The sequence below is a fragment of the Sorex araneus genome, chromosome 4, assembly GCF_027595985.1.
Source record: "Sorex araneus isolate mSorAra2 chromosome 4, mSorAra2.pri, whole genome shotgun sequence".
Taxonomy (NCBI): domain Eukaryota; kingdom Metazoa; phylum Chordata; class Mammalia; order Eulipotyphla; family Soricidae; genus Sorex; species Sorex araneus.
In genome coordinates, this window is record NC_073305.1 from 222,066,742 (window position 1) to 222,082,723 (window position 15,982).

The 15,982-nt window shown below is 66.1% G+C and overlaps 3 protein-coding genes across 4 annotated transcripts; all 3 read right to left on the bottom strand.

Annotated features, from left to right (window-relative positions):
- Window positions 1–2,712: 2,712 nt before the first annotated feature.
- Window positions 2,713–6,292, bottom strand: SYNGR3 (synaptogyrin 3). The gene is made up of 4 exons (XM_055135490.1): window positions 6,059–6,292; window positions 4,524–4,761; window positions 3,998–4,140; window positions 2,713–3,921 (listed from the first exon to the last, which is right to left on the bottom strand). Exons 1-4 carry the CDS (start codon window positions 6,155–6,157, stop codon window positions 3,712–3,714), a joined length of 690 nt encoding a protein of 229 aa, XP_054991465.1. The 5' UTR covers window positions 6,158–6,292; the 3' UTR covers window positions 2,713–3,711.
- Window positions 6,293–7,663: 1,371 nt separating this feature from the next.
- Window positions 7,664–9,528, bottom strand: GFER (growth factor, augmenter of liver regeneration). The gene is made up of 3 exons (XM_055135476.1): window positions 9,211–9,528; window positions 8,941–9,137; window positions 7,664–8,643 (listed from the first exon to the last, which is right to left on the bottom strand). The coding sequence occupies exons 1-3, from the start codon at window positions 9,448–9,450 to the stop codon at window positions 8,481–8,483; spliced, it is 600 nt and encodes a 199-aa protein (XP_054991451.1). The 5' UTR covers window positions 9,451–9,528; the 3' UTR covers window positions 7,664–8,480.
- A 1,389-nt stretch (window positions 9,529–10,917) lies between these two features.
- Window positions 10,918–15,967, bottom strand: TBL3 (transducin beta like 3). Of its 2 annotated transcripts, none has more exons than XM_055135428.1 (23): window positions 15,862–15,967; window positions 15,680–15,731; window positions 15,510–15,605; window positions 15,353–15,400; window positions 15,126–15,267; window positions 14,967–15,051; window positions 14,720–14,890; window positions 14,578–14,653; window positions 14,379–14,472; window positions 14,115–14,296; window positions 13,890–14,031; window positions 13,761–13,819; window positions 13,589–13,692; window positions 13,286–13,433; window positions 12,983–13,213; window positions 12,814–12,884; window positions 12,575–12,731; window positions 12,450–12,508; window positions 12,267–12,370; window positions 12,119–12,190; window positions 11,893–12,051; window positions 11,710–11,817; window positions 10,918–11,172 (listed from the first exon to the last, which is right to left on the bottom strand). In XM_055135428.1, the coding sequence occupies exons 1-22, from the start codon at window positions 15,900–15,902 to the stop codon at window positions 11,711–11,713; spliced, it is 2,400 nt and encodes a 799-aa protein (XP_054991403.1). In that variant the 5' UTR covers window positions 15,903–15,967; the 3' UTR covers window positions 10,918–11,172; window position 11,710. The 2 variants fall into 2 exon arrangements, with proteins under 2 accessions (XP_054991403.1, XP_054991402.1); XM_055135427.1 differs by having other exon boundaries at window positions 10,918–11,509.
- Window positions 15,968–15,982: the final 15 nt, after the last annotated feature.

The window sequence follows — 15,982 nt, forward strand, 5'->3', positions numbered from 1 at the left end:
CCACAGCCTTCGGTGCTGTGGCTGGGCTTCCACTCCCCTGTCCGGGAGCCAGTTCCTAAAGAGAGACTAGCCAGGTGGCTCAGACAGCTCAGCACATGTCTGAGGGACATCCTGAGTTACTGGCTCTTTGCAGGGCGGGCGGGAAAGCACAGCAGTCGGGGCGTTCACCTCTCACACAACCGACGTGCCACGTCAGCTGCCTTTTAGAGTTACATGCGTTCCACATCTGACCCAGCGATGGCTTCGGGCACTGGTTCCTGAGAAAGTTCTGTGCATGCCCACCTGTGTCCGTGTCAGGCGCCTCTTACTGGCGATCACCAAAACCTGGAAAGAGGCCCAGTGCCTGGCATGGCAGAGCTGCTGGCAGAAAGGGAGCCAATGACACAGGCAGCAACCCAGCCGCAGCAGGGTAGGAAAGCGCCCTGGGAGGGTCCGCACTGCTGACTCCGGGTGCCTGATGATGCTGCCGCAGAAACAGGCGGAGACGGGGCTGAGCGCATCTGCACCTTGGTGTATTTTCATTTGTTTAATTGAGGGCCACGCTAGGCAGGGCCGGGGCTTATGTGGGTTATGAAACCTGCGTGCGAAGACTGCTCAGTGCTCTGAGCTGTCCTCTGGTCCGGGGCTCTCACCCAGGCCGGAAATGAAGGCTCTGCCACATGTCCCTGCCTGGGCTTGACTTCCTGTCGTAACTGCCTTTGAGTTGGGAATTTTCCTCTTTAAAATATCTGCAAGGGGGCTGGAGTGATATCACAGCGGGTAGGGTGTTTGCCTTGCACACCCTGGTTCGACTGACCCTGGTTCGATTCCCAGCATCCCGTATGGTCTCCTGAGCACCGCCAGGAGTAATTCCTGAGTGCAGAGCCAGGAGCAACCCCTGTGCATGGTCAAGTGCGACCCAAAAAGCAAATAAATAAAATAGAATGTCTGCAGGGTTGAGGCTGGAGCAATAGCACAGTGGTAGGGTATTTGCCTTGCACGTGGTTGACCCTGGTTCAATTCCTAGCATCCCATATGTTCCCCAAGCACCACCAGGAGTAATTCCTGAGTGCAGAACTAGGAGTGAGTCCTGAGCATCGCCAGTCTGACCCAAAAAGCTAAATAAACAAATAAATAAATGCCTGGTGTGCAGTCACCCCAGCTTTGATCCTCAGCACCACATATGGCCCCCTGAGTCCAGTAGGAGTGATTCCTGGTTGCAGAGCCAGGACTAAGCCCTGAGCATGGTCAGGTGTGGCCTTAAAAAAGTCTAAAAAACAGGGTCAGAGGGATAGTACAGCAGTTAGGGCCCTTGCCTTGCATGTGGCTGACTAGGGTACGATCCCCAGTGCTCCGTATGGCCCCCCAGCCCCACCAGGAGTACAGAGCTCCACCAGGTGTGGCCTCAAAACAAAAACGTGTGAGAAACAGGAACACCACCCTTACAGATGACACTGAAGCATAGCAGAAAGCAGAAAGAGGGCTGTGAAGGCAAGGCAGCACAGGACAGCCAAGGACACCAGGACAGGAGGAGGGTTTTTGTTTTGTTTTGTTTTGCTTTTTGGGTCACACCCGGCGATGCACAGGGGCTACTCCTGATTTTACACTCAGAAATTACCCCTGGCGCTGCTCAGGGGACCATATGGGATGCTGGGAATCAAATCCGGGTCGGCCGCATGCAAGGCAAACGCCCTGCCCGCTGTGCTATCACTCCAGCCCCGAGGAGGAGGTTTCTAACAGGAAGGAACACTGGCCCGCCAGTGTCACTGACCAGAAGAGGACACACAAGCCTGTGTGATGAAGCCGAGTGAGGGTGAGCTCGAGATCACACATCCCTGTGGAGAAAGAGCAACAGAAACAGAGCCTGGAGATAGCAAGGGTGTGTGTGGGGGAGGGCGGGGGGTCAGCGTCCTGCTGACCCAGGATCAGAGCCCCACCAGGAGGTAGCCCTGAGCACCATGAGGAGTGGCAGAAGGCTAGCGCTCTGTGGTTGTAATCACACACGTATGAAGACAGAAAGATCAGGTGTTCCCAGAACCCAACTGGGGCAGCAGAACTGGGGACACCTGTTCCACAGGTATAGGGTCCAAGGAAGAGGTTCAGAGCAGATGGCAGTGACAGCTGGAATTGATGCCACTGGACTGATTGCTGAGACATGAAATGCCAAGGTTTATTATGTGTGAATTACTCCTGGTGGTGCTCGAGGGGACTGTATGGGATACTGGGAATCGAACCTGGATAGGCCACGTGCAAGGCAAACGCCCTACCCTCTATACTATTGCTCCAGCTCCCCCTTTTTTTTTGTTGGAGTCTTTTATTTTATTATTATTTTTTTGCCTTTTGGATCATACCTGGCAATGCTCAGGCCTGACTCCTGGCTCTGCACTCAGGAATCACTCCTGGTGGTGCTCAGATGACCATATGGGATGCCAGGGATCGAACCTGGGTCAGCCGCATGCAAAGCAATCGCCCTATCCGCTATACTATCACTCCAGCTCCTGAGTCTACTTTTAAAGAGGGTCACTGGGCTGATTTCTTGCTCTACAGGTGTGCGGCCCCAGGTTCAACCCCCAGCACCAGGAAAGAAACAAAATCCCAAAACCTCAAGTGAGGCAGTGCTCTCAAAGAGCCCTGGCTGTCCAGAAAAGGACTCCTGGCAGCTCAGCCTGGTGGTGCATTTCCCAGGTCCAGATCAGCCCGGTAGGGGCGGGGCAGAAGTGACACCACAGCAGACCCATTTCCAGTCTTTATTGTAAAGAAGTTGCGGATGGAACAGGGGTCACTGAAAATACACAATCACAGATTGGTTTTTCAGAATAGGAGAGGCGAGGAGAGGCTAATATATACAAAAATTGTAAACATGTTCACTTAGTTTCCACGCGGAGTGGCCTACACGACACAGGCTGTCATTCCACCATCACTGCAGCGGGACATTCTAGAATGAAATGTGGCAACGCATCTGGGATCACAGGATGTGGAAAGCCAGCTTCAAGCAATGCATGAGCGGTCAGTGACGCACACAGGGTGCAGGGTGGGGAGTTGGGTGGGGCTTGCACGAAATGGCCATATCCTGGCCGTGGGCAGCTGGAGCATCCAGGCGTGCTCTGCAGGAGGGGCTGGTCACACCTCGTGACTCACTGAGCATGCTCTATCTGCAGGCCGGGTCAGGCCTGAGCTGTCACGTGGTGAATGCACGGCCAGAACCATCTACCCAGGCCAGGGCAAGCAGGTGCTGAGTCAGGGGCCACAGAGGGGCCGTTTGGGGGCAAACTACTGGGAACACCTGGACACTAGACCACAACACGACATCAACAGGACCAGGTTATGGAAGGGAGCCTGAAGGGCGTGGGCAGAGCCTGTGGCCGGTGGGGGGCGGGGCACCATGACAGGAGGGAGGACAACCACTACCCGCAGGAACGTGGGGGGGAAGTGACCACTGGGGAGGGGCTGGGTCTCTCTTCTGGTGGGGTTAGCCCTGGCCTGGCTGTGGAGGGCGGCTGGACACAGAGCCCTGGTCTGGCTGTCTCCTAGGAGGATCCCGAGACCCCAGACACTGCCCAGGACTGGACTGGCCCTTCTCAGCGCTTTAGGCCTGGGTCTGGCAAGTAAGGGCCTGGGCGGACTTGTGGGGACACTCAGGCAGCCTGCAGGTCACCCCCTCTTTGGCCCAGGGGGCCAGGGAGCCTGTGCTGACCAAGCAGCCTCTGATCCAGGGCTGGGGCCTACTGGCCACTAGTAGGCAGGCACCTGGTAGCTTTTGGGGCTGCTGTCCAGCGTCTCGGTGAAGGGCGGGCTCTGGTAGGTATCCGTGCCCTCCACACCGCTGCCCACCGGGTACCCGGGGTAGGCCTGACCCGGACCTGTGCCCAGCTGCTCGGTGGCAAAGAGCGACATGTCGGTGCCCAGGCGGAACCGCTGCAGGGCCTTCAGAGTGAGCGCCACCTGCGAGGGATGCATAGTTAGGTGGGGGCGGCCCCTCCCCGCCCCGCTGCCCGCAACCCCCCCTCCCCGCACTCACCCAGCTGAGGATGGAGAAGAAGCTGAAGGCAATGGCGGCGCGCGCAGCATCCCCCGCCTGCGTCGGGCCGGGACCGGGCGCCGTGCGCTGCCATTGGTTGGTGAGGAAACAGAAGCCCACGAACCACAGGAAGGACCAGAGCCCTGCGGGCAGCGGGCGGAGGGTCAGGGGGAGGCCACGCCACACGCCGCAGGGCCCGCCCCAAGGAGACGCCCGCCGAGGCCCCGCCCACACCAGGCCAGCCAGCTGGACGCCCGGCCGAGGCCCGGCCACTTCGGGATGCCGCTCACCGCAGGCCCCGCCCACAGGGAGGCCGCTAGCCGCAGGCCCCGCCCACCCGAGGAATAATTTCACCGCAGGCCCCGCCCCACCCCGCTCTGGAGGGAGCGCCTCGGAGAGGCCCCGCCCTCCTGAGGCACCGCTCACTGCAGGCCCCGCCCACGCGGTAAGCCGCCCGCCGCGGGCCCCGCCCATCCCTGGGAAGCCCCGCCCACACGAGCCCCCGCCCGCCACAGGCCCCGCCAACCTGAGAAGCCCAGGTCCAGCAGCACCGCGCGGCGGCGGTCGCGGACGCTGCTGATCTGCTGGAAGCGCAGGTCCAGCAGCAGGAAGGCGGCGCAGGCGAGGAAGGCCCCGAGGCCCAGCGCGACGCCGAAGCGGCAGGCGCCCGCGTTCCCGTTGAAGACGCAGCGCAGCTCGGGGCCGCTGTCGGCGTTCACGTAGCCTTCGTTGACGATGGGCCCGAAGACGGCGATGGAGAACACCTGGGGGCGGCGGGGCGCTCAGGCCGCGGGGAGGCCCGCTCCCTCCCCGCCAGCCGGCACCATTCAGGGAGCATCTTCTATGCCCCCAAACGGCCTCAAACTGCGGCCGCAGGGGCCCCACGCTGGAGCGCATGTCCCCTGAGCACCGCCAGCTGCAAACCCGAGTACTGAGCCAGGAGCAGCGCCTGAGCACTGCAGGTGTGGCTCCAAAACCAAAAGACAAAACCCGGCAACTCTGATCTGTTTTAGCTTTTAGAACCTCCTCCCAAACCACGAAGCACCACAGTTCGTTCCCCGATTTGGATGGGGACAGGGACCCCAACAGGTGACGTGCATTTGAAGCTGGGGCCTCTGCACTGCCTGGGCTGGGGAGGAGACAGGAGCATCATTCTCCCGGCGGTGGCGCTGGGTATCAGGGGGCCTTGCGAATGGGGTGAGCTGTGGGGGACAGGAGGATGGCGGCTTTCCAACGTCCGTCACTGGCTGCAGGGCTGCTGGTTCCACATAACTAATTATTAACGTGGCCGCTGGCGTTTGGGCCCCAAAGGTCACACGTTGACCTCAGTATCCTGTGCGCAGGAGCTGGGAGTTAGGTCAGCTGTGGGCTGGGGTCGCTGTGAACCAGACGCTGGCCTTAGCAGCCCTTTTTCCTAAGAAGGCAAACCCTGTGGTTTCCACTTCTCTCCCGTCCCAACTCAAAACTTCCCGGGGACATGGAGGCGCACGGGAGGGCTGTCTGTCGCAGAAGGCGGGGGTCCCGATTCAGCCCCAGCACCATCCCGGTCCCCGGGAGTAGGCAGGGCCGCCGGCACCCCTCCCATCTCCCGCCTGGGAGGTGGAGCAAGCAGCCTAGGGGCGGGATGCCCCTGCCGGCAAAGCTGTCCTCAGTCCTGCCTCCCACACCACCTCCGGGAAGCGCTCCCTTCCTGCAGCCGCGCACGGAGTGGTCGCAGAGGCCCCGAGCTGCAGGCCCGCTAACTCCCAGCCCGGGCTCGCTCCCTGCGCTCGCTGCCAGTGAGATCCGGGAAAAGGCGGCGAGGGCTGCCAAGGGGCTTGAGGGGCACCCCGGGGAATTAGGGGTGGGGGCGGCCGGCGATGACCTCTCAAGGTCCCCGGCGGACGCCCCGGTCCCTCCCCCTCCAGCAGGTGGGCGCGCCCTGCCGGTGACGTCACTCCAACCTGCGGCCGGCGGGGGAGGGGCCGCGAGGACAGGGACGGGGATGGGGATGGGGATGGGGGCGCGGGCGGCGTGGTTGGGGGGCGCGAGGCGGGCGGCGCCGGGCCCGGGGCCACTCACCCAGGACGCGACCCGCAGCAGGGTCTGGGGCCGCAGAGCAAAGCTCACGGGGTCCAGAGCGGCCCCCGCGCGGCCCGCGCCGAACGAGGCTCCCTCCATGGTCAGCCCCCGCGAGCCGCACGCCCTCGGCGTCCTCTGTCCGTCGTTCCGTCCGGCCGGCCCCGCCCGAGGCTGCCCGCGGCTGCTGCCGATGCTGCTGCCGCCGCCGCCTCGCGGGAACGCGCGCCGGTAGGTGGGAGCGCGCGGGGCGGGGCGGGGCCGAGCCCGCGCCCCCCGCAGGGTCCACGCGCGGGGCTGGCGCCTCCGTCCGCCACGCCCACCTCCCGCTCCGTGACCGCCACCTCCCCAGCAGCACCGGGGCGAGGGCCCAGGGCCCCGGCCAGCTCTGCTCATCCCAGCGGGCGCGGGCGGACCGGGGTTCCGGCCTTTGGGGTGGGCAACCGAGTCCGAGGGTCCCAGTGTGGCCCCCTACCCCAGGAGAGGGGAATTGGCCCTGGAGCGTGCACCAGCGAGCACCAGCGGTGGGTTCCTGCCACCCCCTGCCCTGGTTTCCTACTGCGCCGGACAGGCAGAGGTCAGAGGGAGCCCAGCTGGCTTGGGGCAGGGGTGAGGGGAGCATGCAGGGGCGTGGCGCCCACAGTGCCCTTCAAGTCTGGGGCGTGGGAGGGCGGGCTGGGAAGGTTGGTCAGAGAAGCCTGCGTTTGGGGGCCCAGGGCTGAGCTGAACCCTCCGCACACAGGCCACAGCCCTCAGGAGCGAGTAAGGATGCGATTTCAGGGCCCCAAGGACTGCCATGCTCCAGAGCCCCGAGATGTCACTCAGCACCTCTCGCCTGTCAGGAACTCTGCCAGCTACATCATGTCCCATTTTTAATCGGGGGCCACACCCTGTGGTGCTGGAGTCAGCAGTGTGAGAGCACCCTACCACTTGTGCTCTGTCCCATTGTGTCTCCTCATCTAGGTCCATACTGGCACCTAAGAAAGCAGCCCTTGGGCCGAAGAGAGTCCAGTGGGTAGGATGTTTGCCTTGCACACGGATGACCAGGTTCAATCCGACATCCCATATAGTCCCCCAGGCACCGCCAGGAGTGATTTCTGAGTGCAGAGCCAGGAATAAGCCCTAAGCATTGCCAGTGTGACCCAAAAATCAAAACTCTCCCCACAAAAGGCCCATCTCGACCTCATCTCCCCAAAACACTCGAACCCGCATGCCCCCACCCCTGTGCCATCTCTCCACCCACCCCTCCTGCACTCGAAGCCTCCCTAGCTTCCTGGATCCCCGTCCTAGCCTGGACACCCTGGGAGCCTGGGAATTAAGCAGGGAGCTAGCTGTGAGGGCAGGAGTGTGGGCTTGGCAAGCATGAAGTGAGGGTCTGACCCCGGCACCGTGTGGTTCCCTCCATCCCTGAAACCAGAGGCCTCATGCCACGGCCAGGATCGTGACTCCTGGCAAGCACATGTGGGGCACCAGAGCACTGGACTGTGGGCATGGCCAAGAGTGCAATCCCAGATGTGCTCAAGCACCACAGCTCAAGGACACAGGCCTTGGTGAACACCACCTTGCCGAGGTACAGCCAGGTCACTGCCAAAATGATGAGAAAGGAAGTGGACGGGAGGAAATGATACTTTATTAGGGGGAGGGGTGGGACTCAGGGGAAAGGAGTCACAGCGCCCTCTCTGCACGCAGTGTAGATGGCCCTCCAGGTGACAGCAGCTTTACATCACAGGCAGGCACAGGGTGCTGCTGCCCCCTGGGGGTCAGGTGTGAGCAGGACAAGACCCCTCCGCATTGCTCTGGCTCCTCGGCCTTTGGGTGGTCCCTGCCCCGTCCAGTCTCCCTCACCCGTTCCCCCCTCCCGCCCTACTGGAGAAGCAGCTAGAGAGATGTCAGGTCTCACTGGTCACTTCCCTGCCCTGCTGCAGTGGTGGGGGTCTGGAGGCCTGGTGCCCTGGAACCCTGGCAAGCCCCTTTGCAGGGACCGTCTGCCATCTGCATGTCTGCATGTCTGCATGTCCCTTGCCTGAGGATTGCAGGGGCTGCCAGCGGCCTGTGGTTCCTCAAGGCTCCCCAGGTCTTTTCCCGGTCCCAGAATGACGGTTCCAGGAGGCTGGACAGCCTATACGAGCAGAGAGGGCATCACCTAAGTCCTGTCCCACCCTGCCCTGCCCTACCAGGGCAGGGCAGAGGCCGGTCTCGGGCCCCTGGCATGTGGCCCGGCTAGGCCTGTGGCCATGTGCATGGGGCGAAGGGCAAGCAGGACACCGCAGCCTGAGTGGCAGGTACAGCTCCTGGTCCCCAGGCCTGGACCTGTGGGGCTGGCTCTTGGCTGTGTCCTGAGGGTCGCCCGACTGACACAGGCTGGCTACAGCTCTGAGTACTTTAATGAGCTCCCCACCCCAACCGTGCCACCAGTGACCGCCGCCTAGTCGCAGGAGCCGTCCTTCCAGCCGTCCCGCCAGCGCTCGTCCACCTGTGAGCAGTCGAAGTCCGGCTTGCCCAGCTTCCGGTTCACCTCGTTGTGCAGGCGGCACAGCCACTGCGTGAAGTGGGCCCGCGAGCGGGTGTCGGGCTGGTTCCTGTAAATCCTGGGGAGGGGCACAGAGAGGATGAGGAGGTATCTCCTGCCCCACTAGCCCTGCCCGGGCCCTCCCCCAGGAACGGAGCTCAGGGCTGCAGCATGCAGCCTCTGGCCAGGGAGGGGTGCACCGCGGTTTACAGCCTCGTAAATCACCGGCCGCGCCCGGGCCCACCCCCAGCCCAAGCCCGCGGGCGGCAGCGGCAACAGTGGCCTGGGGCCCCACCCCGCGCCCCGGCAGCCGCCCACCCCGGAGGCCCGCGCGCGGGCGGCCCACGTGCCGGTCCCACGTGCCGGTCGCGCTCACCGCTTCCTGATGTCCTCCGCGCACTCGTCGCACGGGTAGAACTTGGAGAACAAGTGGATGAACTGGGCCATGTCCTGCTGCTGCTCGCGGGTGGGCGCCTCGGGGTAGTAGGCGGCCAGCGTGTGCAGGACGGCCCAGCTGTGGCGCCCCAGCTCCTGGCGGTCCTCAGGACAGTCGTCCCTGAGCGTGTTGTCGCGCTGCGGGGGGAGGCGCCGCGTCACCGCGCGTCCCCGCGCCCGGCCCCGCGCCCCGCACCCGCCCGGCGCCCACCTTGCGCTGCGTGCGCATCCACGTCTTGAAGTCCACGCAGGCCCGGCACGGCCGCCTCCGGGCGGCGTCCTGCGCGGCCGCGGGCTCGTGGGCGGCCGCCGCGCCCGGCTCCCGCCGGCCCGCGCCCCGGCCGCGCGCGTCCGTGTCCAGCTCGTCCGGGCCGTCGGGCCGCGCGCCGCCCGGCAGGAAGGAGAAGAGCCCGCCGCCGCCGGACGGGCCCTGGCCACCGGCCGCCGCCATGCCGCAGTGCCAGCCGGGCCAGCGCGGCCGCCAGCTCGGCCTCCAGCTCGGCCTCCAGGCCAGCGCGCGCGCCGCCGCCAGGGCGCGGCTGCACGAGCCGGGGCGCGCGGGCGCGGTCGCGCGCTGGGGGGCGGGGCCCGCCCCGGAAGTCTGGCTGCGGGCCCGCGTGCGGATCGGGCTCCGGGAGCGCGCGGCCGGCGGGGCCCGCTCCCGCTTCCTCCAGTAGAAGAGGAGCGTGTGGTGGAAGCTGCGCCGCGGCCGGGCCGCGGGCTCGGGCTGGGGTCGGGGCGGCGTCCGCGCGGCCGCTCGCGACGCCCCCATCGCTCCCTGACCTGTCCCCTGTCTGGCGCGCCCGGGGCCGGCTCTGTGTGCTCTGCCGGGCGCGCCCACCTGCCGCGAGCGGTGCCATGGCAACGCGCGCGCGGCCCTGAGCGCACAGAGGAGCCGGGTCCAGGCAACCGCTCGCCCGGGGCCGGACCCACCCTGGCCCGGAGAGACGGCCGGTGTGCCCCAGCACCGATTGGCGATGGCACAGGGGCCCCGTGCCTGCCCTGAAGGCGGGAGGCTTTGGTTTGGGCCCCGGATCGGGCACGAAAAGACCCAACCCTGACCGCCTCACTGGGGTTCCTCTTTGCCTTCTTTGTCACATTCAGCCCACCGCGCAGGGGTTACTGCTGGTAGTGCCTGGGGCAGCTCAGAGGGTGGGCAGGGTCGAGCCCAGGTTGGACACATGCAAGGCAAGCGCATTACCCGCTGTACTCCGGCTGGGGAACTCCAGGGAATGGTCAGCCCAGGCGGGCACGGAGGCTGACCTTCAGGCCCAGGTTAGAGCCTGTGAGGTCCTGGTGGGGAGTTCCTGTGCCATGCACTGAGCAGAGGGCAGGCTGTCCTGTCCTGGCGGCGGGGAGAGGAACGCTGAGGGGCCTGGGTGCTGCCAGCACAGGCCAGGGTGTCATGACCGGGAGAGTGGGTTTCACAGCCACAAGTGAGGAACGTGTTGGCTCCAGGGGGTGCTACGTTTGCCCAGGCAGCTGAGTGTAGGGCCACAGACGGAAGTGAGGGGCTCCAGGAACACTGGGTGCACAGCACGCCCCGCCTCCCGCCCAGTCTCCAGGAAGGTGGTCTCTGGCCCAGCCTAGGTGCAGCCACTGCAGCTGCCCACATCCAACCAAGGAAGGCCGAGGGCTTTGTCAAAGCACCAGGGACACAGAGGACCCTTGAGGGGGGTGGGTGGGCTGGCACCCCAGCCCTTCCCCAGATGTTAAGTGCAGTTGGGTCGTGTGTGTGTATGTATGCACACATGTATACACTTGGCCTTCCCTTGCTATCTCCAGCCCAGAGAAAGGATCTCTCCGATGTCAAAGGTTAAATGTGCAGCCACTGTGAGAACTGAGTTCAGGGCACCTCAGTCCCCAGGTGCATCTCCCGCAGCTCCAGAGGCCCAACCTACGCAAGCCCAGAGCATGCTCTTTGCCCCTTCATTCTTTTTATTTTCTGGGACCACATGTCGGTGCTCAGGGGCCCAGACTACAGTCTGCAACAAGCCTGCTGGGGCCTGGCCCGTCCACCTCTCAATTCCTGCCTCCCGGTCACTGCGGCTGTGCCCGCTCCCAGCTGGTTGGCGAGTCTCAGAGCTTCTGCGCCGAGCGCCTGGCTGTGGGGGTCAATGTGGGCACTCCAAGGTTCAAAGGCTGACGCCCAGTGTCTGCATACACGGTGGCCCTGGTGCACACCAAGCAGCTTCAGGCCAGCACCGAGGGCGAGTCAAGTCCCAGACGTCCTCCAGAGGCCCCCCCACCTCGAGTCTGTGCTCCAGCTTGAGTCCCTGAGGAGCGCCCTCGGACGCCCTCCACGCCTCCCCCTGCTCCCAGGAGGGCTCGCTGCGGGTCTGATGGCATGCTGGCCACAGACGCCCTGCTGTTGGCACGTGGGGGCCGCACCGGTTCCCAGCTGGCACATGTGTCTGCTCGACAGGTGTGGGCCCACTAGTGTGCTGAAGGTAGGCACCTCCTAGCTTGTAGCAAACGAGCCACAGACAGCACCGTCTCCGGCCTCCTGCCTGGAAGAGGTAGCCATGGGCCAGAGCCAAAGTGGGGCAACCCCCAGTGGGCACTGTAGGAGACAAGCCCTGCCCCCAACCAGAGCAAGCCTGGAGTCCGGGAGGCGGCAGCGCCCCACACGGAGCTTTAGTGGGCCCGGTGCCAGCACACGGGGGCGGCCCACCTCTGCGGTGACCCGTGGCATGGCCCGTGTCCGTACCTCAGAGGCTTGGGCCGGCAGGGAGCGGGGCCAGCTTCATGTTGCGCCACAGGAAGTCCAGGAAGGTGGCGGCCTGCAGCGTCCGGCTGAGCCGCTGGAAGTGGCGCTCTGCAGGGGACAGTGGCGGGTCAGACGTGCCCAGAGCTCGCGGGCTGTCCCTCCCCGCCGCCCGCCAGCAGGTACCCGTGTAGGGCAGCAGCGCCTCCAGCGAGGCCCGCACGCCGTCGTAGGCCAGCAGCTCCTCGGGGCGCTCATGCCGCAGCAGGGTCCCCAGCACAGCCTGGGCCTCGTGGCAGTGCCGCGCGTTGGTGTTCCACGTGACGCAGAAGCGCAGCAGGGCCTCTGCGGGAGGTGGACGCGGTCAGCCCTGGTCAGCCCCGCCGCCCCGCCGCGCTCCGGCTCGCCTCACCTTTCTGGTCCCGCCGCAGCTGGAGCACGGTGGCCTCCAGCTTCTCACTGGCCTCAGGGTCCCGCCGGATGGCTGCAGGGAGACACTGCTGAGCCGGGGGCAGGGGTGGAGGGAGCCCCGGGGAGCCCCGCGCGGCCCCGCCACTGACCCTGCACCACGGTCAGCACGGTGTGGGGTCGGTCCAGGGAGATGGCCAGGCCCAGCGCCCGCAGGAAGCGTTTCTCGTGGAGCAGGTTGTCCAGCTCCTGCTGCCTGTGGAGGTCGGGAGCTGCTGTGTGCCCACCTCACCCCGCACCCCCCCGCGGAGGTCTGCCCCGTGCCGGGCACTCACCTGAGCACCTGCTCTTCGCGTGCGGCCTGCTCCTGGGCCTGCTCCTCCTCAGTCACATCCTGGGGTCACATGGGGGTCACAACCACGCTCCGAGGCTGCCCCCCCCCCGCCACACGCCAGCCCACCTTCCAGAGGATGACACACGAGTCACTGGAGCCCGTGAGGGCGCGGTCGTCCAGCCGGCTGCAGTGGAGACCCCAGACCTTATCCTCGTGGGCATCCAGTGTCCGCACACACTCGTTGTTCTTGATGGTCCAGAGCTTCAGGAGCCCGTCAGAGCCGCTGGGCAGAGGGGGTGGGGCGTGAGTCAGTGCCAGTCCCCTCCCCCACCTGCCAAAAGCCCCGTGGCCCCCTTGCCTCTCACCTGGACAGCAGCTGTGTGCCACGGCTCACAAAGGTCACCTTCAGCACAGAGGCATCGTGGCCCTCGAAGGTCTGTGCGGGGCAGGCCGTGCGTGAGGCCGGGAGGGCGTGGGGGCACAGGGACCCCGGGCCCGGGGGTGTGGGGCAGCCCCCCAGCGCAAGCAGCATACCTTCAGGCAGCTGAAGTCCTGTAGTGCCCACAGCTTCACGGTGCCGTCAGCCGAGGCTGTGGCCAACACCTGGTCCATGGGGGAGAACTGGACACACCAGAGGCCACGCCGGTGGCCTGAGAAGACGCCCAATAACTGGCACTGCGGCAGGGCCCAGAGCCGGGCCGTGCGGTCCTGGGAGCCTGTGGCCAGGAGCTTGTCGTTGGGAGCCACCGCCACACTGTTGATGTCCTAAGTGAGAGGGAGGGGCAGCTGAGGCCTGCCCACGCCGCCCACCCCCACCCCACCGCCGCCCGTGCTGACCTTGTCATGGCAGCGCTGTGTGGTCTGGGCCTGCAGTGGGATGGGGCTGCCCTCCGCGGCTGCACCCCGGGACAGCAGAGCTTCCGGGAGGGGCCAGAGCTTCACGGTGCAGTCCTGGCTGCCCGTCACCACAAAGGACTCCTTCAGCCTGAGGTCCAGGTGGGGAAGAGGTCAGCTGGGCCCCGGCCAGCAGGCCACGCCACCTGGCTGCTCGCTCTTACCCTCCACACCCAAGGCTGCTTCTCGGGCCCCCAAGGGCTGCTGGGTGGCCGTGCCCTCACCCTGCCCAACCAGCCGCGGTACCTGGAGCAGCAGATGGTGCCCACACTGTGCGTGTGCCCGGAGCCCTGCGCCACGCAGGCCACGCGGCCGGCTTTGTCCATCCTCCAGACGAGGATGCTCTGATCCTGCAGCAAGACAGGGGTGAGGCAGGGCCAGCCAGGCACCCCCCTCCCCCACGCCTCCTGGGCCTTACCTTGGCACAGCTGACAAAGAGCCACCCCTTCCGGAACACATCCACAGCCAGCACGATGTCTGCAGGTGGGGGAAGAGTCAGGCTGGGGGGCGGGGGCGGGGGTCCCGGCGGGCGTGGCAGGGGGCTCACCTGTGTGGCCGTGCAGGATCTGGCAGGCCAACGTCTGCAGCTCAAACACTTTGAGGCATGGGCTATTGGAGGCCACCACAACGTGGGAGTCTTCGGGCCCCAGGAAGCGCACGTCCAGCACCTCCTCGTTATAGCCAGCGAACTGGGGACAGAAAGGGGGCCCGTGACGGGAGGGCACGTGGGGGAGGCCGTCGGCAGGGCCGGGCGAGGGAAAGGCGGGCGCACCTGCTTCTGGAGTCTCAGGGACCTGGCCTCGTACAGCAGCAGGTCGTGGTCGGCGGTGGCGCTGAGTAGCAGGCCCGCGGTGGGGGCCAGGACACAGTGCGTCAGCACCCGCCCGGGGCCCGGGGCCCGCTCCTGCACGTGCACACACCGCCCGGAGGCCGCCTCCCACACGCGCAGCACGCCTGTGGGGACAGGAGCGGCTGAGACCAGCGTCCACGGCTCCCTCCCCTGCCTGCCAACTGCCCCCGCCCCCATCCCCGGCACCTTGGTCACCCGCGGTCAAGAAGTGCAGGTCGGTGGACATCACGCCCAGCTCCGGGGCCGGTTCCTCCGGCAGCAGCACAGCTGCCTCCACAGTCTGAGGAGGAGCAGGGTCAGGGGCAGCAGCCCGGCCTCCCACATCGGCACAGCCCAGTAACCCCCCCACACAGAGCCCGGCCCCCCCAACCCCACACGGCCCCACCTCAAACACAGGCACGGTCCTGGTGGCGTGGTAGCTCCGCAGGTCCCACACGACGCAGATCTTGTCACGGCCTGAGCTGGGGGCACAGTCCCGTCAGTCCTGAGCCCGGCGGCGCCCCACCCTCCCGGGAGCCGCGCCTGACCTGAGCATGCTGTGGCCGTCGGCACTGAAGCTCAGGGAGGTGACGGCGCTGTAGTGGGCGGAGAGCGTGGCCAGGCACGTGCGGCCCTGCAGGCACCACACGCGGATGGCGGCATCAGCGGCCGAAGAGATGAGCAGCAGGCGTGCGGGGTCCGGGTGGAAGGACACCAGGCTGCAGGGGAGCAGGGTGAGCCAGGCCCGGGGGTGGGGGGGAACCCCCGCGCCCCACCACCCGGCCCCCTACTCACTGCACCACGCCAGAGGAGCCCCGAAAGTGATGCGTTCCATAGTGCCGGACAATGTCCCAGACCCGCACGGCCCCGTCGCAGCCACCTGGGGGTGGTTTGGATGAGCCGGAAGCCTGTGCCCAACCGGCCCACCTGGCCCACCCTCCCAGTCAGCCGTACCTGTGGCCAGCAGCGTGGAGGTGGGGTCAAAGGCCATGCTGGCCACAGGGGCGGTGTGCAGGGCCTTCCACAGGCGGACCACGCTGCCCTCTCGCCACGCCCACTGGGCCAGCAGCAATGCTCGGCTGGCAGTCACCAACACCTGGGGATGGGGGTCCCAGCTCAGCAGAGAGGGCAGCACCTTCCCACCTCCAATCCCAGTCCCCTCCAGTCCACACTGCACCAACCTGGTCATCGGGGCTGAGGTCAAAGGCGGTGATGTCCTCCTGGTCCTCCTATGGGCAAGAGGACAAAGTGTGAGAACCCGGCCACTCGCCCGCCCGTCCGCTTGGTGCAAGAGGCCGGTGTGAGCGCCCGGCCACTCGCCCGCCGCCTGCGCCGCACCTGCTCCAGCCCCCGCAGCACGGCTCCTGAGGCCACATCCAGGACGTTGACTCTGGTCCCGCAGACGCAGAACAGGTGCTGCCCCGTCCCGTCCAGCTGTAAGAGGGGGGATCTCAGCCTCTGCAGAAGCCGCGGCGCCCCCCGCCCCCGGCCCCCAGCCCCGACGGTACCTGCACCTTCCCGCCCTTGTAGAAAGGCTCGATCTTGCGCTCCACCGCGTAGCTGGGGGGAGAGCAGAGAGGGTCGCCCGCCGCCCGCCGCCCGGGCGCTGCCCTCTCGCCGCCACCCTGCAGCCCCCTGCCCAGTGGCTCCCGTGGACACCCCGAGGCCCCACGCGGCCGCGCCGACTCACTTGGCCTTGAAGCGGCCCGCGCCGGCCCCCGCCTCGGCCATCCCGCCGCCTCCGCGTGAGAACCGCTCGGCGCCTCTCACTTCCGGCGCGTGACGATGACGCCACGACCTGACGACGTCAT

Bases quoted from the DNA above. Each gene is read 5' to 3' on its own strand.
- SYNGR3 (XM_055135490.1), bottom strand. From the start codon at position 6,157: ATGGAGGGAGCCTCGTTCGGCGCGGGCCGCGCGGGGGCCGCTCTGGAC. The intron at 4,762-6,058 runs GTGAGTGGCCCC...CGCCGCCCCCAG, and splicing joins TGCTGCGGGTCGCGTCCTGG to GTGTTCTCCATCGCCGTCTT. The intron at 3,922-3,997 runs GTGAGTGCGGGG...CATCCCTCGCAG, and splicing joins TCTTCTCCATCCTCAGCTGG to GTGGCGCTCACTCTGAAGGC.
- GFER (XM_055135476.1), bottom strand. From the start codon at position 9,450: ATGGCGGCGGCCGGTGGCCAGGGCCCGTCCGGCGGCGGCGGGCTCTTC. The intron at 9,138-9,210 runs GTGGGCGCCGGG...CTCCCCCCGCAG, and splicing joins GGATGCGCACGCAGCGCAAG to CGCGACAACACGCTCAGGGA. The intron at 8,644-8,940 runs GTGAGCGCGACC...GCCCCTCCCCAG, and splicing joins GCGGAGGACATCAGGAAGCG to GATTTACAGGAACCAGCCCG.
- TBL3 (XM_055135428.1), bottom strand. From the start codon at position 15,902: ATGGCCGAGGCGGGGGCCGGCGCGGGCCGCTTCAAGGCCAA. The intron at 14,654-14,719 runs GTCAGGCGCGGC...CTGTGCCCCCAG, and splicing joins GACGGCCACAGCATGCTCAG to CTCAGGCCGTGACAAGATCT. The intron at 12,191-12,266 runs GTCAGTGGCGGG...GTCTCCCTGCAG, and splicing joins CGTGCTGACCGTGGTGCAGG to CCATCCGGCGGGACCCTGAG.